This window comes from Loxodonta africana, chromosome 13, assembly GCF_030014295.1.
Source record: "Loxodonta africana isolate mLoxAfr1 chromosome 13, mLoxAfr1.hap2, whole genome shotgun sequence".
NCBI lineage: Eukaryota > Metazoa > Chordata > Mammalia > Proboscidea > Elephantidae > Loxodonta > Loxodonta africana.
Window position 1 is genome coordinate 4,656,848 of NC_087354.1, and position 25,882 is coordinate 4,682,729.

Consider the following 25,882-nt stretch of genomic DNA (forward strand, 5'->3'; position numbering starts at 1 on the left):
GGTTATAGTAAGGGATCAGTGAGACCCTGATTGTAAGAAGACAACTCTTACTACCATGCTTATTTGAAGCCCGAGGAATGAAGCAATGTTTTCTGAAGTTACTATTAAGGATGTGATCCAGTCATGGGCTCAAAGAGTAAGGAATAGCTGAGTGATGCTCCTGAGGGTAGATTACCTAACAGAGCAGTTTCCCCCAGCACCTAAGAACCTTTTATATAAAAGCTGCTCAGCAGATATTTGCTGAAGTCAAAAGTATTGTATTCAAAATATAGAATCATACCACACTCTGGGGTAGGTGACCAGATCCTTTTTTTTTTTTTTAGTTTTTAGGCCATTATGTTGAATTCCTTATGTAAATTCCTTATGTAGTATCTTGTAAATTATCTCAGTGTTTCCCAAAGTCAATATTTCCCTTAGTCACTAAAGTGAGTAAATTCAGAATAAGTTTAGTCACTAAAACCATGTAAGAGAAGGGACCACATTTTGCAGCTCCCCCATAGCAAAGGACACAGTTCTTGCTACACGAAGATTCAGCATTGAAGAATTTGAGGCTACAGGGAACAGGGGACAGCAGTGCCATCACCAGAACTTGTTGAATTAAACTACTCTGGCAGGAATGAAAAAGCATAGAGCACTCACTTCTTGGTGGGACAATGCTCCAATTACTGTCTCTCTTGGCATGCTCTCTTGGAGATAATACTTCGAAATACTAAGATGTCTCAAGGTTCACAAGAACCAATAGGTGGAAACAACCTAAATGTCTATCAACAGATGAATGGATAAACAAAATATGGAATCTACATACAATGGGATATTACTCAGCTATAAAGAGAAATGAAGTCCTGATGCATGCTACGTCACGGATGAACCTTGAAAACATTATGCTGAGTGAAATCAGCCAGACACAAAAACACAAATATTATATGATCCCACTTGTATGAGAACAGGCAAATGCATAGAGACCAAAGTCTATTAGTTGATACCAGAGGTGACTGGAAGGGAGGGGAAAGGGGAACTCACTGTTTCAGGGGCACCGAGCTTCTGTTAAGGGTCATAGAAAAATTTGGAAATGGATGGTGGTAATGGTCACTAATAGTACATGTAAAAGTGGTTGAAATAGCAAATATTTTATTATATAGATTTCACCACAATGAAAACTAAAAAACAAACAAAAAGAGAAATCTCAAGAAAGCAAGGCAGCTCCAATGAGGGAGTTCTCTGTCACCTACAACTGATGCTCCAGGATGTGACTGTAATGTGGCTCCCCAGACCTAGTAGAGTGGGCTGGGTCAGGGCTTCCCTCCAAAAAGAGGCTTTCAAAGGAAGGAAGCCACAAAGAGGACCTTGAGGCTGCAGGCTGAGCTTACCGCAAGCCCCTGGTAGAACAAGGAGGAGTGCTCTCTCAGAGACACCCGGGCTCTCTCCAACTGATCCCTGAACTTATACTAAGGGAACACAGGAGAACTGAAGAATTGAGACTGTTTTTATGTATAGTAACTGCAATCCATGATCTCTTAGGGTAGTCAGAATATTTTAAGATTCTCCTTTAAACATAACATTCATATGCATCTGGGGAGCTTTTAAATTTGAAAATGGCAATGACATAATTACAGTTTACAAATAACTGTGAAAACACCATGCAAATGCTAAAAAAATTATGTGTTCTCACCATTATTCCAAAATGTTGTAATGTTGCTCCTGCTACTTTTTTTTTTTTTTTCTGTTTAAAATAGCTCTGGGCAGCCTAATTGTTTGCGTTGGCTGCTGCCCTGCCTCTCCAGTTGGCTCTTGCACTGACATGGATGTGGTAAGGTTTGGAAGTGAATGCTCTGGTCTTTCTCGTTCTGGTTCACATGAGCTCTTGGCTTAAAAGGCTGATGCACTTTTCCTAATTCTTCCGTCATTTCACCTCCTAATGGAGTGCAGACTGGGTGGTCCCAGCCTAAATAGTGAAACCACATGGCCCAGGCCAAGGCTCAGCTCTGTTGCTTCCTAGCCGGCAACCTGAATAATCCCCAGTGGGCTTGTTTCATTGTCTGGGCTGTTATGGAGTACACTGTAATACTGAAAGCACTTGGTGATGTGCCTAATAAGTCATGACTGGCATTATTAACAATAACAACTACAAGAAATAATCATATTATTACCACCACTGTAGAATAGCTCTTTAGAAATCTCTAGTGTTCCTCCTCAAAGCCTAGGCTCTGTACCTCTGCCTCATCGTCCCGTGTGCTCCCTGAAGGGCTCCACCATCTTGTGATACAAGAGACTGATAGGGTTGTGGTCTCTGCATTTCTTATGCATGCACCAGGCTGATACATTTTTCTTCTAGTTGTTAGCCTTAAATTATTTCTTATTTAGATTGTATTAATGAAATGTTGCATCAGAAAAACTGCATTTATAAGGATAATTATGAAATAAAACTATAATTTATTTGAATCATTTAGTTAAAACAGATTTTATGTCTCTGCTTTGCGACCAAAGTAATGGAGCCTAAATTATAGTAACATAAACTGTCACTTTCTAAAGGACTGATAATGCTATTCACTGGTCGTGGACTTCAAATTTTTGAGTAAGACCACTGAGTCACCAGTTCCAACCTTGCAATGGTGGTTGGTTCCAAAACCAGCAGCTCAGCATCACTGAGGTCTGATGTGTGGCCAGTACGAGCCTCGAACCCTCAGGAGCATGCACAGCGCACAGCACAGCTGCCTGCAGAGCCAGCACCTCCTTCTCCACTGAAGAAGAAGAGCAGGCTCAAGTTGCCCCAACCAAAGGTCCACAGAGCCCTGAGGCAGCAGAAGGGCACCCATATGGCTCTCTTCAGAGCATCCCTCTGTGCAGACACAGCCCGCCTGCGACCCCAGTGGGCACAAAGGCACGCCTTGTGCACAGCCACTCAGTGACGCAGTTTCATAATAATCAGCTGAGTAGATAAGAAAACTACAAATAATATTATAATGTACAGTATATATTATACACAGGCTGACAATCCATCTGTCAAATGACCAACGGCCAGAAAAGATTTCTAGCACTCTTGGGGATCATTCAGAATCTAACTACATATTTTAATACTTATTAAGTTGTGTAATTCCAATTATATGCTATAATATTTGACTGTTTTTTCTGAGTTGAAAAATAAGAATGCACAATTAATCAAGTCTTCTTTCTGGGCCACAGAATAATTTTGAATAGGAGATGTTACTCCTTGCTTTAAAATTACTGTCAAAAATACTTTATTATGCAAATATTCTGCAAGCATACTTTCCCTTTCATGGGCATGAAAACTCACATCTGAACCTTATAATTAAATTAACACATCAAGGGAATCGTGCATGAAATTGATGTTTCAAGATAAAACGTGACCGTATAGGCAAGATGGGTGTAATGATGTAAAAAAAAGGTGTTGAGCTCTAGCTTTATGAACTCTCTTAATACTGTAATGATACCGTTACTCTACATTTTAGAATAACATTTCAAAATGACACATACCGAGGGCAACTCTAGCAGCAGATGCATCATAATTGATCCAGAAGGACACCCAGGATAGAATCGTGATCAGTATAGAGGGCATGTAAGTCTGAAGGATGAAGTATCCAATGTTTCTCTTTAACCGAAAGCTCAGTGAAAGTCGAGGATAGGCACCTGCGGCAGAAAAACAAGGGTCATTAACTGCAGGAAGGACACACCCACCCAAACAGGGTGCTTTGACATCCATGGTCAACACTATGCACTTGAGGCACTGGGTTGTCTCTGTTTGCCTGCTGTTTGCCTAATGGTATCTATAAGGGCCTGGGAAGGGTGGGGTACTTCAGTCTGTGTATAAAGTGATGTTGAGGACACCCAGCTAGGGCTAAATGCTCCAGAACCATCCCTGGAAAACTCTGGAAAAGTTTAGATTAGAATAAAAAATGATGCCAAATATCTTGTATATCTTTTTATTAACAACTGTCCCCTTTTTCTCCATTGTCAGCAGGAGATTTGACTCATGGATTAGTGGACAAACTGGCTTTTATCAGTTGTCCTCTCAGTGCATCCGGAGCAACTGGTTACACACCCTTTATGTCAAAGGCATTGGAGGCCTTGACCCTAGACTGGGTGGTATTGCTCAGGGGTCACCTGGAAACTGGAGAAGCAGCTCTTGTCCCAGAGAAAGCCATGGTTTGTTCTGAGATGCTGTCTCTGACCACAGGAAAGGCAGTGAAGGGGGCTTGGAGACACACCTGGTTATTCTTGTATGCAAACCCTAGCACTAATCCTTTGATATGGACACCTCGCTCGCTCAGCACTCCTTGGAACCCATCACAACCACCACCACCACCACCACCATTAAAGACTGAGAAAATAGCCCCTGAAGTCTGCCACATTTAGTTTTATAGTTGCCTTATCTGTTTTGTTTTGTTTAGTTTTGCTTGGAGCAAGGCAAGAATGACTTCTATTTATTAACTCCTTAATCAGTTCCAATCCTCCAGGCTCCTTATCTTTTGTATTCTAATGAAGCTGCTTTGAAGTCAACCAGTGAAAACCCAATGACCTTCTCTAGTCATCAACTTCCTTGGCTCCTCCTCTACCTCTGCTTGGGATGGTTTTCTCTTCCATGAGATTCCCACATCCTCCCAATGCTTTTGAGTTGATTTGGAACCCACCATTCTCTCCTTAAAACAAGTTCTTTCCTCCACGACCTTGATCAAATGCCACATCTCCTATGAATCTCTTCTTCTTTTCTCCAAATGTAAGTGATCACCCTTTTGAAGTTTCCTTCTCATTTTAAGTATAATTGTTATATTTACTAAAGTGAGAGCTTCCTTAGTCAGTTGTCAGTCCCCAAGGCAGAGTTTGTAATACAATGGATTTTTTATACATTACAATGCCTAGATAAAAGTCTACAACACCATAGATTATCAATAAATACTTCTGTATGCAGGATGAATGAAAATAGGAGTATTTGTTTTATTTGTGTGACTCGTTAGTGAGCTTGATACCCAAAATGTTCAACATCTTTACTGGATCTTAGTTTGCAATCCCATGGCAACTTCATATCGTTATTGAAGTAAATTTAATGTCTTTATTGGGTCTTAGTTTACAATCCCGTGGCAAACACAAATAGTAAATGTATTTCATAGCACTTATCATTTGCTTCTCCTTGCTTCAGATATGCCTCGCTACCTCCACTGTACCTGGAGTAGTCCCTATACTAGGCAGGATAGTTTGCCTTATGCTGCAGTAACAAATGGCCTCCCAAAATCTCACTAGCTTACAACAACAGAAATTTCTATTTTCTCTCTTGTGCTACATATACACTTAGGTTCCTCCGTTGGGGCACTGCTGGAGATTATGACAAGAGATAAAGGAGTATGTGAACCACATGCTGACCCACGGAAATGTCACATGTATGTCCCCTTCCCTTTGATTGGCAAAAGAAAGTCTTATCATCAACCCTCATGCCACAGGAGGCAGGTGTTTAAGGAAGAGCAATCAGTATTTTGAATGATAATGCAACCTACTACACTCTCCAACTTTCCATTCTCCAAGTAAACTTGCTTAACATTTTCCCAAGTACATCTTCTTCAGGAAAACTGCTCCTGGGCACCCACGCAATGAAATACGACTGATACTATGCTGTGAAGATTGCTCCCTGCAGTGTAAAAGTCCAGTGACATGACACCTGGGAGATTATCAGCAACCCTGAGGAAGCAAATACCAATTGATTTAAAAAAATGCCTTAATCTCTGGAAATTTGCCAAGATTCTCATTAAACACAGGATTTAGAATTATGAAAATATACTATTTTTTATACATTTGCATAGTAAATACATTCTATTTGTTAAAAGTAAAATATCATTTCAAATCAACAAAATATTTAGGTATTCAGTATGCTTCCCATCCCATCCCAGTTTCCAAGGTGGGGATGGTGAGTGGAGCAGAAAATAAAGATGGATAAGAATGGAGTTTATGCCCTCAACTAGCTCTGAACCATGACAGAGAGAGACACATGCAGAACTGACGTTGGGAAAACTGAGGCAAGCTCTATACTTGAGATAGAAAAACAGTCCAGGGCACAAGATCGCAATTAGTGGAGAGAGTTTTCGGTGTGTGAGAAAGGGGACACTGATGATTGAATAGGACTCCTCAGGCAGTAGGGGAGGAAAGCTTTCACAGTAAATGGCCAAACAGGGCTGTATTAAGTCAAGCCTTCCCAGATGCCAAGAGATAAAGGCCTCAGAGTGTTAATAAACAAGAGTTCCCAGAGACACTGAGACCTGCTTTTCTAGGAAAAGGTTTTTGCCATTTTATGTGCAACTTACAGGGTTCATAAAAATCTTTTTGTTGCTCTGACAGGAAAAGTCTTTACATGAGCAGAATTGAAGCCACAATAAATGCTGTGTCTGTAGGAAAAACTTCCAGAACGATCATAGCCAATGGCCAATGCTTTAGAGTTGAGTAGTGAATCACTTGCACCAAGGTAGACACTTCAAAACAGCAACAGGAGCTCAAAAATTACAATGGAAATACAGACATGCCCTAAAACCTGTGTGCCCATGCAGATGGGGTCAGGCTCGCAAGTGGGTGCTGAGCCAACAGACAGGGCCATAGCCCCTAAAAGCAAGTGCATCATTCCAATTTAGGGCTTCCTTGACAACACTGTCTACAGAAGATGCTGGTCTCAACCATTTATCTCATATGCACCAAAAGTAAAGATCAAAAATAAGGTTCTAGGTCCCTTATGCAGCCAAAGTAAATGGTGGCATAGTGGTTAAGTGCTACAGCTGCTACCAAAAGGTTGACAGTTCGAATCTACCTGGCGCTCCCTGGAAACTCTATGGGGCAGTTATATTCTGTCCTATAGGGTTACTACGAGTCTGAATAGACTTGACAACAATGTGTCTTTTTGGTTTGGAGGCATTAATATTCTTGAAGAACTCATATAAAAGATGGACATAGAGTATCATGGCACCTTTGTGATGTGATAAGAGCTATTCACATATATTCAGGAAGCAACACGCAGATACTTTAGCAGCTGTCGCAAAGCTAGCACATGCACATGGCCTCCTTTCCCACCCCCACAATTGTGGGGGCTCCTGCACCAATGTCTAGGAAGACTGTGAGCTCTTACTGGGTGCTGCTCTTGGGACCTTTTAACATGTTGTCTGGTTCATTTATAATCTACCATTTTACTTCATAATACAACCTAAAATACAAAATAGTATTACTAATTTTCTCACTCTCCTTACTAGCCAACTTATTATCTGTTAAAAAAATCGATGAAAGAAAAGAGAGATATGAAATGTAAAAGAGAGAATGAGAAAACAGGACTTCAGTTCAAAAAACTAATTTCAAGAATTTTCTCAACTGGGCAATGACTCTCTTTCTGATCCTCCATAGTAAAACCAGAGTGTTGAACCACATGACATTGGACAGGAGTGTTTGAAGGATCCAGGTTCAGCAATACACACCTTAGGAGAAAATATTTGCAAAGTATACATCTTATAAGGGATTTGTATCAAGAATCTATGAAGTACTCTCATAACTCCAAAATGGTCAAAGGGTTTGAATAGACATCTCTACAAAGAGGATAGATAAGTGGCCAATAAGTCACCTAAAAAGACCCTCAGTATTATTAGTCATTGAGGAAATACAAATCAAAGCCACAATGAAATATCATTTCACACCATGAGGATGGATATAATAAAAAAGTCAGATAGTAACAAGTTTTGGACAGGATGTGGAGAAACTGAAACCCTCATATACTGCTAATTGGAATGTAAAACAATGCAACCATTTTTGAAAACAGGCTGGCAGTTCCTCAAAAGGTTAAATGTAAGGTTACCATGAAAACCTGATCACCACATGACCCAGCAATTCCACTCCTAGGTGTATACCAAAGAGTACTAAAAACATGTCTATGCAAAAACTTGTACATGAATGTTCATAGCGACATTATTTGTAACAGCAAAAAAGTGGAAACAACCTAAATGTTCAACCTAAATCAATAAACGAAATGTGATATATCCATATAATGGAATATTATTTGGCAACAAAAATAAATGAAGTACTTGCACAACATTGTGAATGCAATTAATGCTACTGAATTGTACACTTAAAAATGGTTTAAATGCCAAATTTTGTCTTATACACATTTTACCATAATAAAAATAAAAGAATATGAGAGAAAAAGACAGAGAGAGACAAAGACAGACAGACACAGAATAGAATGAGCTGCATACTGTGGTGGAAATTTCCTAAGAAGACAAAAAAAAAAGAAAAATGTGTTGCTGCAGACATTTGTGAGTCTGGATGTCTAGCATCTGAAAAAAAGAAAAAAGAAAGTACTGGTACATGCTACCACATGGAAGAACCTTGACAAAATATACTAAGTGGAAGAAACCAGTCACAAAAGACCATATAGTGTATGATTCCATTGATAAGAAATGTCCAAAATAAGCAAATCCATGGAAACAGAAAGTAGGTTGGTGGCTGCCTAGGGCTAGAAAAGAAGGCTTGAGGGACATGAGGAGTAACTATTAACGGATACAGGTTTTCTTTTGGGAGTGATAAAATGCTCTAAATTTGACTGTGGTGATGGTTTCAAAACACTGAAAATACTAAAAACCAATAAATTACACACTTTAAATGAGTGAATTGTATGATACATAAATTATATTTCAATAAAGATTTATTAATAAAAAAATACCTACTACATATACTTTACTGGAAATTAAATGGCTTATTTCATACCAAGTACAAAACATAATGCCTGGCCCAAAATACACTCAACAAATGCAAGCCCTTTCCTCCTTACCTTTTTTTTCTTCTCTTTGGTGTTTTCTGTGCTCAGGTTTATGGAATTTAAAAATTTTCACCATTGAACACATTTTAAAACTTTTGCTGCAGGTCTTAAAAAAAGTTCCATAAGATGAAGGTAGGAGAGAATTATTTTTGTCAAGAGGTATACTTAAGTTCTGAAGAAATCTGGCTTTGGGGGTGAGACTTGCTTCATAACTCAGAGGCCCTTAAGAAAGGGAAATTTCACAGCAACAAGTTGAAATAATTAACCTCCTGTGGCACTGTGAGTGAGCTTCCTTTGGTCCCACCGTTTCGTACTGAGGGATTTGGGGTAGTATCTAGGTAGGAACCTCAGGTGAATGGTCTCTAAAGATCCTTTTAACAAAAATCAATGGAAAAAGGGTGGGGAACTGTTTCTTGAATTTAAGATTAGATTAAATTACAATTGAAAAACAGATGGTAATCCCGTCTGTAAATATTTCACATAATTTCTTTTCTAGACCTCACGTGCTACAGAGTAGACCCGCACTTCATGGAGTTTTTGGGAGTAGATCACCAGAACTTTTTCAGCAGTGCCTCTAGATGGGTTTGAACTGCTAAACTTGCGGTTATTAGTCAAATACTTTACTGTTTCCACTACCCAGGGAGTCCTTCTAGACCCATAAAAAAAAAAAAAAAAGACCCATAGTAGATGTTATTTATAGGCCTAATGGACAGTAGGAAACCCTGGTGGCGCAGTGGTTAAGTGTTACGGCTGCTAACCAAAGGGACGGCAGCTCAAATCCACCAGGCGCTCCTTGGAAACTCTATGGGGCAGTTCTACTCTGCCCTATAGGATCGCTATGAGTCAGAATCGACTCGACAGCACTGGGTTAATGGCCAGTAGTTTGATCACAAGGCTTTGGTTTAGTAAAAACTAAAGCTTGAATTTTTTAACAGACTTTCGAGAAGCTTAAGTGCATGTACCAACTGTAGGAAGTGTAGATTAAAAAAAAAAAAAAACAGTAACTTTAATGAAGATGCAAGACAGTATTTTGAAAATTGATTTTTGAAGATAGAAAATTCATAAATCTTAACTGAAATGATTCATCATCATTCATTTTTGGATTTTTCTCTTTTTCTTTTATCCAATCCTGGCAGATGTTATTTTGAAATAAAGTCAGAATAGATCATAGTCCAAATGCACCCCAGAAAAAGAATAGAACGAAAAACATTGCATAATTAAAGAAGCACTTTAAACAATCTGTTCTTCACACATCAAACAAAAGTCTCACCCCTTCAACGCAAAGAAAACTAGAAAGTTAAGAGTAAATTTCAGATTTGGCAGAACCTGTATATTCCAAATTTTCTACTTAATAGGATACGCATTCAGGACCAGTACAAAAGCTTGAACCACAGTCTGGTGATCTTTGTGTCAAAAACAATATTTACAGGGCTCTTTGTAGCCCTGGTGGTGCAGTGGTTAAGAGCTCGGCTGCTTATCAAAAGGTTCGCAGTTCAAAGCCTTTCCAAGGAAACCCTATGGAGCAGTTCTACTCTGTCCTATAGGGTTGCTATGAGTTGGAATCAACTTGACAGCAACAGGTTTTAACTGTTAGTTGAATATATTTGTTGAAATGAATCAAGTCTAGCATTTCTTTTAAACTGATCCTTTTACTTCCTTGCTATTCAAGTGCTTTGCTCATATTTTCACAGGTTGTTATTATTATAATAAAAGACTTAGATCTCCTGACTTTGAGCTTTAGAGTACATTCCTCTATAGCATATTGTTCTGAATAAATGTTCGTGTATATAATGTTATCAGAAACACAGAATTAAGTGATTTATGTTTTCTGAAATATGATAGTATGAAATGTGTTCTAAATTTTCTTCTTTCCTATTAATAGCCCAAACTATATAATAATTAAATATTAAAACAGTTGTAATTTTTTTTTTAAAGCCACAGAAGGGTAAAAAAGAAATCATGTTCTTAAGGGATTGTATACTAGGTAACACTTTTACTGGAAGTTACTTAAAAAAAAAAAAAGACAAATTTAAATACAGCTTCTTGAATGCATCAGAGAGACAACAAGCCAGTAAAAATCTGGGTCAAGATCAGGGAGAAAGAAACAGAGACATGAGCCCTGTCTTTCAGGTCGGTTTTGATTCTAGAAGAGAAAAAATGAGAAGTTAACCAGAGCATTCAACAAACTTATGGGAGGGAATACAGGGGACAAAAACTGAAGACAGAGGCTATCAAGAAGGGGAGCCATATTAAACCCCTTACACTTAGAGTTCAGACCCTAAGTGCTCTTTCCAAGATGGGAAGTTAGGAGTAAATTTCATTTGGCAGAAACTGTACATCTCAAATTTCTTGGTAAGCAGGACACACATTTAGGTCCAATACAAAAGTCTGAGAATGCTGACCATGCACAAGGGCTAAGTCATAAATCAGGATTATGTAAATCCCAGAAGTGGATAAAGCTTATCATTGATTACTACTGATTCTAGCCACCTACCAGAGCAAACATAGGTCCTCTCCTATGTTTTAAGAAGACTTCAAATTATTTCTATAATTTTTCAATGGATAATAACAGGTTAGACACTGATGAGGAGAGAATTTTTGAACTGAAAGATAAGTCAGAAGAACATTTCTAGCATGAAACATGATTTGAAAAAATATAAAAAATACAGAAGAGTGTGAGAAACAGAAAGTCTAAAATGTGTACAATTGGACTTCTACAAGAGACAGAAAATGGAGTAAAATTAATAGATGAAGAGAAGATTACCGACAATGCTCCAAAACTTTTGAAAAACATTAAGCCAAAGATTCAAGATTCTCCATAACCCCAAGAAGAATAATTATAAAGAAAACCACATCTTGGTCATCATAATAACATCAATGAAAACCTAAATCAAAGAGAAAAAGATCTTAAAAGCATCTAGAGGGGTAAGAAAAAATATATTACTTTCAAAGTAGCACCAATTAGACCAACAAGTGTCTTCTCAATAGAAACAAAAGAAGCCAGAGACAATGAAAAAGTACCTTCAAATGTAGAAGAACAAAAGGTCTCCAAGCTAGGATTCCACAACCTGTAAATACATCCTACAAGAATTACCCTAGGGCCCCAAATATAATGTAAGGCAGGCCATTTTCAGATCTAAAAAAAAAAAAAAAAACTGACAGAAATTTGTTACTGGAGACCAACACTAAAGAAAATATTTTAAAAAAGGTTTTCCTTAGACAGAAGAAAAACATTCACAAATGGAGATGCAGAAACAACAATAACAACGTGTGGGGTTTAAATTATATGTAAAATTACAATACATAAAGACAATAGTATATATACCTCAGAAAAAGGAAATGTGAAGTTCAAGTATACTAAGGTGTTTGCACTGCAAATACCTCTTTTCAACAACCTATAACAACTATACACATAGACCTCACCAGATGGAATGCACAGGAATTAAATCAATTACGTCTGTGCAAAGAGATGATGGAAAAGTTCAATATCATCAGTCAGAATAAGGTCAGGGGCTGACTATGGAACAGACTATCAACTGGTTATATGCAAGTTGAAGATGAAGAAAATTAGAACAAGACCATGATAGCCAAAGTATGATCTTGAGTATATCCCACCTGAATTTAGAGACCATCTCAAGAACAGATTTGACACACTGAACACTAATATCCAAAGACCAGATGAGTTGTGGAATGACATCAAAGACATCATACATGAAGACAGTAAGAAGTCACTGAAAAGACAAGAAAGAAAAAAAAATACCAAAATGGATGTCAGAAGAGACTCTGAAACTTGCTCTTGAACATCAAGGGGCTAAAGCGAATGGAAGAAATTTTGAAATAAAAGACTTGAACAGAAGATTTCAAAGGGTGGCTAAAGAAGACAAAGTACTATAATGAAATGTGCAAAGACCTGGAGTTAGAAAATCCAAAGCAAAGATCATGCTCAGCATTTCTGAAGCTGAAAAAACACAAGTCTTGAGTTGCAACATTGAAGGATTCTATGGGGGGAAATACTAAACAATGCAGAAAACATCAAAAGAAGACAGAAGGAATACACAGAGTCACTGTACCGAAAAGGACTGGTTGACAATCATTTCAAGAGGGAGCATATGATCAAGAATCAATGGTACTGAAAGTAGAGGTTCAAGGTGCACTGAAGGTATTGGCTAAAAAAAAGGCTCTAGGAATTGACAAAATACCAATTGAGCTGTTCCAACAAATGAATGAAGCACTGGAAGCACTCACTCACCTATACCAAGAAATTTGGAAGACAGCTACCTAGTCAACCAGGTGGAAGAGATCCATATTTGTACAATTCCAAAAGAATGAGGAAATTATTTAACAACGTCATTAATTTTACATACAAGTCAAATTTTGCTGAAGATGAGTCAAAAACAGTTGCAGTAGTGAATTGACAGGGAATAGCCAGAAAGCCAAGCTGGATTCAAAAGAGGGCATGGAACCAGGGATATCATTGCTGATGTCAGATGGATTATGACTGAAAGCACAGAATATCAGAAAGATGTTTACCTGTGTTTTATTGATTATGCAAAGGCATTCGACTGTCTGGATCATAATATATTATGGATAACATTGTGAAGGATGCGAATTCCAGAATACTTAACTGTGCGCATGAGGAACCTGTACTTGGACCAAGAGGCAGTTGTTAGAACAGAACAAGAGGGTACTGCTTGGTTTTAAGTCAAGAAAGGTGTGCATCAGGACTATACCCTTTCACCATACTTATCTGTAAGTTGAGCAAATAACTTGAGAAGCTGCACTATATGAAGAACGCGGCATCAGGATTGGAGGAAGGCTCATTAACAACCTGTGATATGCAGATGACACAACCTGGTTAGCTGAAAACAAAGAGGACTTGAAGCACTTACTTATGAAGACCAAAGACCACAGCCTTCAATACAGATTCCACCTCAAGATAAAGAAAAAAAAAAAAAAAAACCCAACAACTGGATCAATAAGCAAGATCACAATAAATGGGGAAAAGATTGATGTTGTCAAGGATTTTCTTTTACTTGGATCCACAATTAACGCCTATGGAAGCAGCAGTCAAGAAATCAAATGGCAGAGGTGGGGCCAAGGTGGAGGAGTAGCCTGATGCTTCCTGTGGTTCCTCTTACAACAAAAACCAAAAAAAAAAAAAAAAAAGTGAATTAATTATATATGACAAGCTAGGAGCCATGAATATCAAAGGCAAAGTAGAGGAATTGGACTGAGAGGCAGGAGGAGGAAGAAATGGTTCGGAAGCAGCAAGGAGTTGCCAGACCAGACACAGTGGGAACCGGCACCCTGCAGGCCAATTCCATTGCTGCCATGAGTGTAGTGAGGCAAGCAGAGGCATTTGGGATGCACTTTCCACATTGGGAGAGGCCAAACGCACGAGAGTCTGTTCAACCCTCCAGAACAACCTGCAAACAATAAGTACCTTGTGTTTAACCTACTATGATCCAAAAGTACACCTTTAAGAAAAATCTCTCACCCACTTACCTGCTCCCTCCCTGTTCTGCACTGGGTCCCCACCAACTGCATTCCCTGGGTTGGTAGAAGGACTTTGCACATGTTCTGAGCCATTCTCCTGGCCTTGGAGAGGGAACAAATTAACAAACAGGGAAAAAATAATCTGCTGCCTCCCCTAAGCCGGGAACTCAGGACAGAAACAGAACCTTTGCCTACACACAGGCATAACGAGTCCACAGACTTTGAAGGCATTTCAGCTCTGCATAGACCTGTGTGGGCACATTTCCACAGCATAGGCCCCCATTAGCACAGTACAACAGGGTATATTCCTGAAGTCTAACTTCAACTATCTCAGCTCCATGGTGGGGAGGTAAGTTCATGCCATTTGACACTGCTCTGCCTATTAAGCAGGGTCCTTACCTATGCAAATCATGGACCTGAGGACTGGTGGCTCCACCCATGAAACCTAGCCATCCACGACAGGGGTCCAAAAATAAATGGTGCCTCCTAGTCCTTACAGCCAACAGCACTGGGTGCCCATAGTCTGGAAGGAAAACCCACCCACTTACATGCCCTAGGGAACAGGGAGATGCTTTCCTCACAGACATTCAGGGATGGTTGTCAGCTCCCTGCCTTGTTCAATGTGTGGCCCCCTAATGTACCAAGGTACCTCTGCCTACACCAAACATCCGTGCTAGTCTAGGACTGCAGGAGAGAGTCTGCACCACACACTTGGTGACTATCTGGACACCTGACCTGAATCCATACAAGAAAAGTGAACAGACTCCTGGGTTCACCTACCTGGTAACAGCTCTAACCACCTGATAACAGGACATTAGAGCTTCAAAAACGCCAATAATCAAACCAGATCACTCAAGCAGCCTACTTGGGGATATCAAAATAAAACAAAACAAGAAGCTAGGATACAGTAAGCAAACATAAAATAAATAAATACAATAACATTGATTGCTTGGAGACAGCTGTCAATATTAAATCACTTAAAGAAGGAGACCATGATGGCTTCAGCAAGCTCCCAAAACGAAGACTCGAGAAAACTTCCAGAAGAAGAGAACTTCCTAGAATTACTGGAAGTAGAATAAAAAAAGATTAATATAAAACTCTTCAAGAGATCAGGAAAGAGATCAGGCAAAATGAAGAACAAGCCAGGGAATGCACATACAAGCATTAGAGGAACTGAAGTAGATTAGACAAGAGCATAACGACAAATTTAATAGGCTGCAAAAATCCACAGAAAGGCAGTGAACAGAAATTCACAAGATTAACAATGAAATTTCAGAATTAGACAATTCGACAAAAGTCATAAGAGCAGAATTGAGGCCATGGATTAGTGATACTAAAGATAAAGCACTAGACACCAACATATTTCAGGAAAAATCAGATAAAACAATAAAAAAAATGAAGGAATCCTAAGAATCATGTAGGACTGTATCAAGAGGAATAACTTACAAGTGACTTGAGTACCAGAACAGGTAGAAAGGGGGATAACAGAAAATACAGAGAGAATTTTTGAAGATTTGTTGGCAGAAAATTTCCCTGATATCCTGAAAGGTATCTATCCAGGATGCTCATGACACCCAACACAAGGTAGATCCCAAAAGAAAGTCACCAAGACATACTATAATCAAATTTTCCAAAACTGAAGATAAAGAGAGAATTTTAAGAGCAGCTGGGGATACAGAAAAAGTCACCTACAAAGGAGAGTCACTAAGACTAAACTCAGACTACTCAGCAGAAGTCATGCAGGCAAGAAGGCAATGGAATGACATATATAAAGCCCGAAAAGAAAAAAAAAAAAATGTTCAGCCAAGAATTATATATCCAGGAAGACTGTCTCTCAAGTATGGCAAAATTAGGACATTTCCAGATAAATAGAAGTTTAGAGAATTTAAAAAAAAACCAAATTATAAGAAATACTAAAGGGAGTCCTCTGCTTAGAAAGTCAGTAACGTAACAACCCAAAACTAGAACAAAGCAAGAGCAACCAGATATCAACCCAGATAGGGAAATCACAAAAATAAATCAAAGCTAAAACACCCAAAACAGAGAAACAGAGACGTTGTTATGTAAAAGATGACAACATTAAAACAAAAAGAGGGACCAATAAATGTAGTCATAGATCTTTCATATGGAGAGGCAGTGAAGGCAATATAAAAAAATAAAAGATTGATTTAAACTTAGAAAAATAGGGGTAAATACTGAGGTAACCACAAAGGAAACAAACAATCCTACACATCAAAAGAAAAACAAAGACTAAGCAGAAACAAAATCAACAACAAAAATGATGAAAAAATACATAAAAATGACTCAGCACAGGAAATTAAGTGGAATAAAGAAACTGTCAACAATACACACAAAAAAGACATCAAAATGACAACACTAAACTCATACTTATCGATATTTATGCAGAACGCAAATGGATTAAATGTACCAATAAAGAGAGGGAGAGTGGCAGAATGGATTAAAAAAACTGCCTATATACTGCCTACAAGAGACACACATTAGACTTAAAGGCACAAACTAAAACTCAAAGGATGGAAAAAATATATCAAGCAAACAACAATCAAAAAAGAGCAGGAATGGTAATATTAATTTCTAACAAAATAGACTTAAAAGTAAAATCCACCACAAAGCATAAGGAAGGACACTATACAATGATTAAAGGGTCAATACACCAGGAGAACATAACCGTGATAAATATTTATACACCCAATGACAAGGCTCCAAAATACATAAAACAAACTCTAACAGCATTGAAAAGAGAGCTAGACAGCTCCAGAACAATAGTAGGAAACTTCAACACACCACTTTCAGTGAAGGACAGAACATCCAGAAAAAAACCTCAAAAAAGACACAGAAGATCTAAATGCCACAGCCAACCAACCTGCCCTCATAGGCATATACAGAACACTCCACCAAACAGCAGCCAAGTATACTTTCTTTTCCAATAAACATGGAACATTCTCCAGAATAGACCACACATTAGGCCATAAAGCAGGGCTTAACAGAATTCAAAACATCGAAATATTACAAAGCATCTTTTCTGACCATAAAGCCATAAAAGTAGAAAACAATATCAGAAAAAGAAAGGGAAAAAAATAAATCAAACATATGGAAACTGAACAACACCTTGCTCAGAAACTACTGGGTTATAGAAGAAATTAAGGACGTAATAAAGTAATTCAAAAAAAAAAAAAAATTTTTTTTTTTTTTAAAGTAATTCAGAGAATCAAATGAGAATGAAAACACACCTTACCAGGACCTTTGGGACACAGCTAAAGCAGTGCTCAGAGGTCAATTTATGGCAGTAAATGCACACATCCAAAAAGAAGAAAGGGCTAAAACCAAAAAATTAACCCAAGAACTTGAACAAATAGAGAACAGCAAAAGAAACCCTTAGGCACCAGAAGAAAGCAGAAAATGAAAATTAGAGCAGAATTAAATGAAATAGAGAAAAGAAAGCCAATTGAAAGAGTTAACAAGATCAAAAGCTTGTTCTTTGAAAAGATCAATGAAATCGATAAACCACTGGCCAAACTGACCAAAGAAAAACAGGAGAATAACCCAAACAAGAAATGAGATGGGTGATATCACAACAGACCCAACTGAAATTAAAAGAATCATGACAGAATACCATGAAAGCTTGTATTCTAACAAATTTGAAAACCTAGAGGAAATGGACAATTACTAGAAATGCACTACCTACCTAAACTAACACAAACAGAGGTAGAGCAATTAAATAAGCCTATAACAAAAGAAGAGATTGAAAACAAGTAATTAAAAAACTCCCGACAAAAAAAAGCCCTAACCCTGATGACTTTAGAGAATTCTACCAAACATTCAGAGAAGAGTTAACACCACTCGGACAGAATACTCCCAAACTCATTCTATGAAGCCAGCATATCCCTGACACCAAAACCAGGTAAAGACACCACAAGAAAAGAAAATGACAGACCAATATCCCTCATGAACTTAGATGTGCAAATCCTCAACAAAATTCTAGCCAATAGAATTAAACAACATATCAAAAAAATAATCCACCATGACCAAGCAGGATTCATACCAGGTATGCATGGATGATTCAACACTAGAAAAACAATCAGTGTAATCCACCACATAAAAAAAAGAACCACATGATTCTATTAATCGATGCAGAAAAGGCATTTGACAAAGTCCAACAACCATTCACAATAAAAAAAAAAATCTCAGCAAAATGGGAATAGAGGGAAAGTTCGTCAACATAATAAAGGGCATTTATACAAAGCCAACAGCCAACATCATCCTAAATGGAGAGAGTCTGAAAGCATTCCCCTTGAGAATGGACACCAGATAAGATGCCCTTTATCATCACTCTTATTCAACATCATGTTGGAGGTCCTAGCCAGAGCAATTAGACTAGAAAAAAAATAAAGCGCATCCAAATTGGTAGAGAAGAAGTAAGAGTATCTCTATTTGAAGCTGACATGATCTTATACACAGGAAACCCTAAAGAATCCACAAGAAAACTACTGGAACTAACAGAAGATTTCAGTAAAGTATCAGGATAGAAGATAAACATACAAAAATCAGTTGGACTCCTCTACGCCAACAAAGAGAACATTGAAGAAGAAATCATCAAATCAATACCATTTACGATAGCTCCCAAAAAGATAAAATACTTAGGAATAAACTAACCAGTTACTTAAAAGACCTATACAAAGAAAACTACAAGACACTACTGCAAGAAACCGAAAGACACCTATATAGTGGAAAACATACCTTGCTCATGTATAGGAAGACTTAACATTGTGAAAATGTCAATTCTACCCAAAGCAATACAATATAATCCTGATCCAAATTCCAATATCATTTTTGATGAGATGGAGAAACAAATCACCAACTTCATATGGAAAGGGAAGAGGCCCTGGATAAGGAAAGTATTACTGAAAAAGAAGAACAAAGTTGGAGGCCTCACACTATCTGATTTTAGAAACTGTTATACCGCTACAGTAGTCCAAACAGCCTGGTACTGGTACAACAACAGGTACATAGATCAATGGATCAGAATTAAGAGTCCAGGCATAAATTCATCCAGCTATGAGCCAATGATATTTGACAAGGGCCCAATGTACATTAAATGGGGAAAAGACGGTCTAACAAATGGTGCTGGCGTACCTGGATATCCATCTACAAAAAAGTGAAACAAGACCCACACCTCACACCATGCACAAAAACTAACTCAAAATGGATCAAAGATCTAAATATAAAATCTAAAATGAAAAAGATTATGGAAGAAAAAATAGGGACAACGCTAGTAGCCCTAATACATGGCATAAACAGAATACAAAACATTACTAATGATGCACAACCACCAGAAGAGAAACTAGATTACTGGGAGCTCCTAAAAATCAAACACTTATGCTTATCCAAAGACTTCACGGAAAGAGTAAAAAGACAACTTACAGACTGGGAAAAATTTTTTGGCTGTGAGAAATCCAATCAGTGTCTAATCTCTAAAATCCACAAGACACTGCAAAACCTCAACAACAGAGGGACAAATAACCCAATTAAAAAACGGGCAAAGGATATGAACAAGCACTTCACCAAAGAAGACTTTTGGGGCAGCTAAGAGATACATGAGGAAATGCTCATGATCATTAGCCATTAGAGAAATACAAATGAAAACTACAATGAGATACCATCTCACCCCAAGAAGGCTGGCGTTAATCCGAGAAACACAAAGTAATAAATGTTGGAGAGGTTGTGGAGGGACTGGAACACTTATACGCTGTTGGCATGAATGTAAAATGGTACAACCACTTTGGAAATTGATTTGGTGCTTCCTTAGAATGCTAGGAATAGAACTACCACATGATCAAGCAATCCCACTCCTTGGAATATATCCTAGAGAAATAAGAGCCTTTACATAAATAGATATATGCACACTCATGATCATTGCACAACCGTTTACAATAGCAAAAAGATGGGAACAACCACAGTGCTCATCAACGGATGAATGGATAAACAAATTATGGTGTATTCACATGATGGAATACCAAGTGATGGTAGAGAACAATGATGATGAATCCGTGAAACATCTCATAACATGGAGGAATCTGAAAGGCATTATGCTGATTGAAATTAGTCAGTTGCAAAAGGTCAAATATCGTATGAGAGGACTATTATGAGAACTCAAGAAAAGGTTTAAACAAAGAAGAAAACATTCTTTGATGGTTAGGAGGGTGGGGAGGGAGAGGTGCATTCACTAATTAGACAGTAAACCAAAAACCAAACCTGCTGCCGTGGAGTTGATTCCGATTCATAGCCACCCCATAGCGTTTCCAAGGAGTGCCTGGTGGATTTGAACTGCCGACCTCTTGGTTAGCAACTGTAGCACTTAACCACTATCCTACCAGGGTTTCCAATTAGATAGTACACAGGAATTATTTTAGGTGAAGGGAATGATAATACACAATACAGGGGAAGTAAGCACAACTGGACTAAACAAAAAGTTAAAAAGTTTCCTGAATATAACCAAACACTTGAAGGTACAGAATAGCAGGGGCAGTGGTCTGGGGACCATGGTTTCAGGGGACATCTAGGTCAATTGGCATAACAAAATTTATTAAGAAAATGTTCTGCAACCCACTTTGGTAAGTCGGGTCTGGGGTCTTAAAAGTTAGCAAGTGGCCATCTAAGGTACATCAATTGGTCTCAACCCACCCGGATCAAAGGAGAATGAAGAACACCAAAGACACAAGATAAATATGAGCCCAAGAGAAAGAAAGGGCCATATAAAACAGAGACTCCATCAGCCTGAGACCAGAAGAACTAGGTGGTGCCCAGCTACCACCAGTGACTGCCCTGACAGGGAACACAACAGGGAACCCCTGATGGAGCAGGAGAAAAGTGGGATGCAGACCTCAAATTCTAGTAAAAAGACCAGACTTAATGGTCTGACTGAGACTGGAGGTACCCCAGAGATCATGGCCCCCAGACTCTCTATTAGCCCAAAACGAAAACCATTCTCAAAGCCAACTCTTCAGACAAAGATTAGACTGGACTATAAGACATAAAATGATAATGGTGAGGAGTGTGCTTCTTAGCTCAAATGGACACGTGAGATTATGTGGGCAGCTCCTGTCTGGAGGTGAGATGAGAAGGCAGAGGGAGCCTGGAGCTAGTTGAATGGACAAGGGAAATATAGGGTAGAAAGAAGTGTGCTGTCACATTGTAGGTAGAGTAACTAGGGTCACATAACAATCTGTGGATGTTTTTGTATGAGAAACTGATTTGAATTGTAAACTTTCACTTAAAGAACAAAAAGAAAAAACATACCAACAACAATAAAAAAGAAAACAAATGGTGCATTGCACTGGGCAAATCTGCAATAATAGATCTCTTTAAAGCAGTAAAAAGCAAAGATGTCACTTTAAGGACTAAGGTGCATCTGAAACATGCCATGGTGTTTTCAATCACCTCATATGCATATGAAAGCTGGACAACGAATAAGAAAGACTGAAGATAAGAAAGATGCCTTTGAATTATGTTGTTGATGAAAAATATTGAATATACTATAGACTGCCAGAAGAACCAACAAATCTTAGAAGTACGGCCAGAATGCTCATTAGAGGTGAGGATGGCAAGACTTCACCTCACATACTTTGGAAATGTCATTAGGACGGACCAGTACCAGAGAAGGGCATTACTCCTGGCAAAGGAGAGGGTCAGGGAAAAAGAGGAAGTCCCTCAACAAGATGGATTGACTCAGTAGCTGCAACAATGGGCTCAAGCGTAACAATGACTGTGAGGATGGAGCAGGACTGGGCGGTCTTTTGTACTGTTGGTCATAGGGTATCTATGAGTAGGAACCGATTCAGTGGCACCTAACAATGACAACAACAACAAAGTGCCTGCATTGTTTAGGAAGAGTTAAAGGTGCCATCTGAGATAAATTATTACAAAGAAAAAGTACTTCAGGAAGGTTGTTCGATACAAAATCATAATATTTTTTAAAATCAGCCACAAATTGGAAATTACAGTTTAAAAATTTTACCATTTGTAATAGCACCAGAAAATATCAAACGCCTAGGGAAATTTAACAAAAATGAGCAAGATTTCTAAACAGAAAAATAGAAAATGTTACTGAGAGAAATTTCAAAAGACCTAAATAAATGGAGAGGTAAAATATACAGACATTGGAAGATGTATTAAGGTGTCACTTTTCACCTAATTAACTAATTCACTCCTAATAAAAAGCCCAAACATTTTTTAAATGGATATTAATGATCTGATTCTGAGCTTTATATGGAAACGTAAAGGGCCAAGAATAATCAAACCAAGAGTAAAGGAAAGAGAGAGAGAGGTTCTGCTCTACTTAAAGCTACAATAATTAGCACAGTGAGGTAAGGGTGCAAAGATGGATAAAGAGCCAATGGCACTTTCTTAGTCATCTAGTGCTGCTATAATAGAAATACCACAAGTGGATGGCTTTAACAAAGAGAAATTTATTCTCTCACAGTTTAGCAGGCTACAAGTCCAAATTCAGGGCAACAGTTCCATGGGAAGGCTTTCTCTGCCGGCTCTGGAGGATGGTCTGTGTCATCAATCTTCCCTTGGCCTAGGAGATTCTTTGCACAGGAACCTCAAATCCAAGGGACAGGCTCTGCTCCTGGCACTGCTTTCTTGGTGGTATGAGGTCTCTGTGTCTCTCTGCTTGCTTCCTTCTTTCATATCTCAAAAGAGATTGGCTTAAGACACTATCTAATCTAACTGCCACTAATCCATCTCATTACATCATAGTGATAGGATTTACAACACATAGGGAAATCACATCCGATGACAAAATGGTAGACAATCATACAATACTGGGAACCATGACCTAGCCAAGTTGACAGATGTTTTGGGGGGACATGATTCAATTCATGACAGGCACCAAACAGAAATTCTAAAAGCAGATCTATGTCCATACAAATCCTCCATTTGTGAAAGAGGTGATGTTGTAGGGAAATGGTGTCTGGGAAAATAATGGAACTGGATCATACCTTACACCATTCCCCAAAATCAGTTCCAGGTAGACTGGTATCTAAATGTAAAATGACAATTTTTGTAACACCTATAACCTAAAGTAAGCTTGCATCCAGAACGTATAAATAACTCCTACAGTCTAAGAAGAAAAAGACAGGCTATTCCCAAAAGAGACGTGTACAAGCAATCCACAGAGTATGTCCAAACAGCCAATTTGAAAAGGTGCTCAACCTCACTAATGACCAGAGAAATGGAAGTTAAAAACCACAATGAGGTATTACTGAACACCCATCAGATGACTTCCATGTCAATTTGGTTGAGGATGTGGGGCAAAGGAAACTCTCACGCATAACTCATGAGAGTGGCGTGAGCGTAAATTGGTATAACCACTTAAAAACTGTTTAGTATAATCAATTAAGTTTGAACATTCACAATTCCACTTCTTGATATATACTCAACATTTATGTTTACATACATTCACACACATACACAAAATGGACAAGAATGTTTGCGGTATCACTAGTCATAAATGTCCACCATCAGTAAATAAATTGTGATGTACTTTACACAGTAACAACAGAAGGAAAATTGATGAACCATAGTGACAAGATGGGTTTCACAAACCTAATGTTGAGATAGAGAAGGCAGTTACAAAATAACCCCAAATCTATTATGCCATTAAAGTTCAAAACCAGACAAAACTATAAGGATATAAAACAACGGTTTCCTTTGGGAAGGCAGGAGGCGAGGAAGTTAAAAGTGTTCATAGTGGGGACTTTTGGGGAGCTAGCAACATTGTACTTTTTGACCTGATGGTGGTTACACGATTGTTCACTTTTTGATCATTCATTTGGCTGTATATTTATAATTTTTGTATTTATGCACATACAGAAGAGTGATAGCAAAAAAAAATAACAATTACTGATAAAGGTTATAAAAATCTATAAATCTCTGTTTAAAAAAAAAACAAAGCATGAGAAAAATTCTAGCTCCTTCCACCAGCCTTGCTTAAATAATTAGAGCCTTTTAGAAGGTTGGAAAACCTGGTGGTGTAGTGGTTAAGTGCTACCGCTGCTAACCAAAACGTTGCCAGTTAAAATCCACCAGGTGCTCCTTGGAAACTCTATGGGGCAGTTCTACTCTGTCCTATACTGTCGCTATGAGTTGGAATCAACTTGAAGTCAAAGGGTTTTTTTGGTACTAAAAGGTTAACCAACTGAGGTTTGACATTTTACTTACAACTCCCATGTATTTCTGATGCATTTGGATCAGTTTGCTTTAAGTACATTTAACAATATTTTTCTCACATCCCAAATGTATATTTATTATTTTAACTAAAGAAAAATTAGATAAAAGAATGAGAGTCTTTCCTTTATTTAGACACTTGTTTCAATCTTTTATTTTAAACTCACTAATCAGCAAATGATGATAGAATACTTTGCTTTATTTAATTTTCTTTTTCCTAAGGGAAACATTCAGACTCCAATTTTAGATGATTACGCACGGTTCAGTAAAATTCTTTTACAATATTCCCAAAGCTTGTTTCAAAAAGACGAATATCTTTTCAGGTTCAATCAAAATGACTTCAAAGACCTGAACTAATCAAAGTTTGTACTTATTTTAAAATTACATTTTCAGTATTTTCAGAAATTCAACAAGTCCCTAATGGGTTTTAGAGAAGTATAACACATCAAGTAGAAATCTGAATGTCCTATCGTTATTATGTTGTTCTTCTTAGATGCCGTTGAGTCGGTTCCGACTCATAGGGATCCTATGCACAACAGAACGAAACACTGCCTGGTCCTGCACCATCCTCACAATTGTTGTTATGCTTGAGCTCATTCTTGCACCCACTGTGTCAGTACACCTCGTTGGGGGTCTTCCTCTTTTCCGCTGACCCTGTCCTCTGCCAAGCATGATGTCCTTCTCCAGGGACCGATCCCTCCTGACAACATGTCCAAAGTATGTAAGATGCAGTTTCACCATCCTTGCCTCTAAAGAGCATTCTGGCCGCACTTCTTTCAAGACAGATTTGTTCGTTCTTTTGGCAGTCCATGGTATAGTCAATATTCTTCACCAACACCACAATTCAAAGGCGTCAACTCGTCTTCGGTCTTCCTTATTCATTGTCCAGCTTTCACATGCATATGATGTGATTCAAAATACCATGGCCTGGGTCAGGTGCACCTTAGTCTTCAGGGTGACATCTTTGCTCTTCAACACTTCGAAGAGGTCCTTTGCAGCAGATTTGCCCAATGCAATGTGTCTTTTGATTTCTTGACTGCTGCTTCCATGGCTGTTGATTGTGGATCCAAGTAAAATGAAATCCTTGACAACTTCAATCTTTTCTCCGTTTATCATGATGTTGCTCATTGGTCCAGTTGGGAGGATTTTTGTTTTCTTTATGTTGAGGTGCAATCCACACTGAAGGCTGTGGTCTTTGATCTTCATTAGTAAGTGCTTCAGGTCCTCTTCACTTTCAGCAAGCAAGGTTGTGTCATCTGCATAACGCAGGTTGTTAATGAGTCTTTCTCCAATCCTGATGCCCCATTCTTCTTCATACAGTCCAGCTTCTCGGATTATTAGCTCAGCATA

The 25,882-nt window shown here is 38.3% G+C and overlaps 1 protein-coding gene across 2 annotated transcripts in view; it reads right to left on the minus strand.

Annotated features, from left to right (window-relative positions):
* Window positions 1-25,882, minus strand: part of GABRB3 (gamma-aminobutyric acid type A receptor subunit beta3) — a 379,863-nt gene that overhangs the window by 16,858 nt on the left and 337,123 nt on the right. For both annotated transcript variants that reach the window (XM_023539691.2, XM_064296190.1), the window contains exon 7: window positions 3,493-3,645. In XM_023539691.2, coding sequence (XP_023395459.2) covers window positions 3,493-3,645 — 153 coding nt within the window. The remainder of the gene's footprint in view (window positions 1-3,492; window positions 3,646-25,882) is intronic.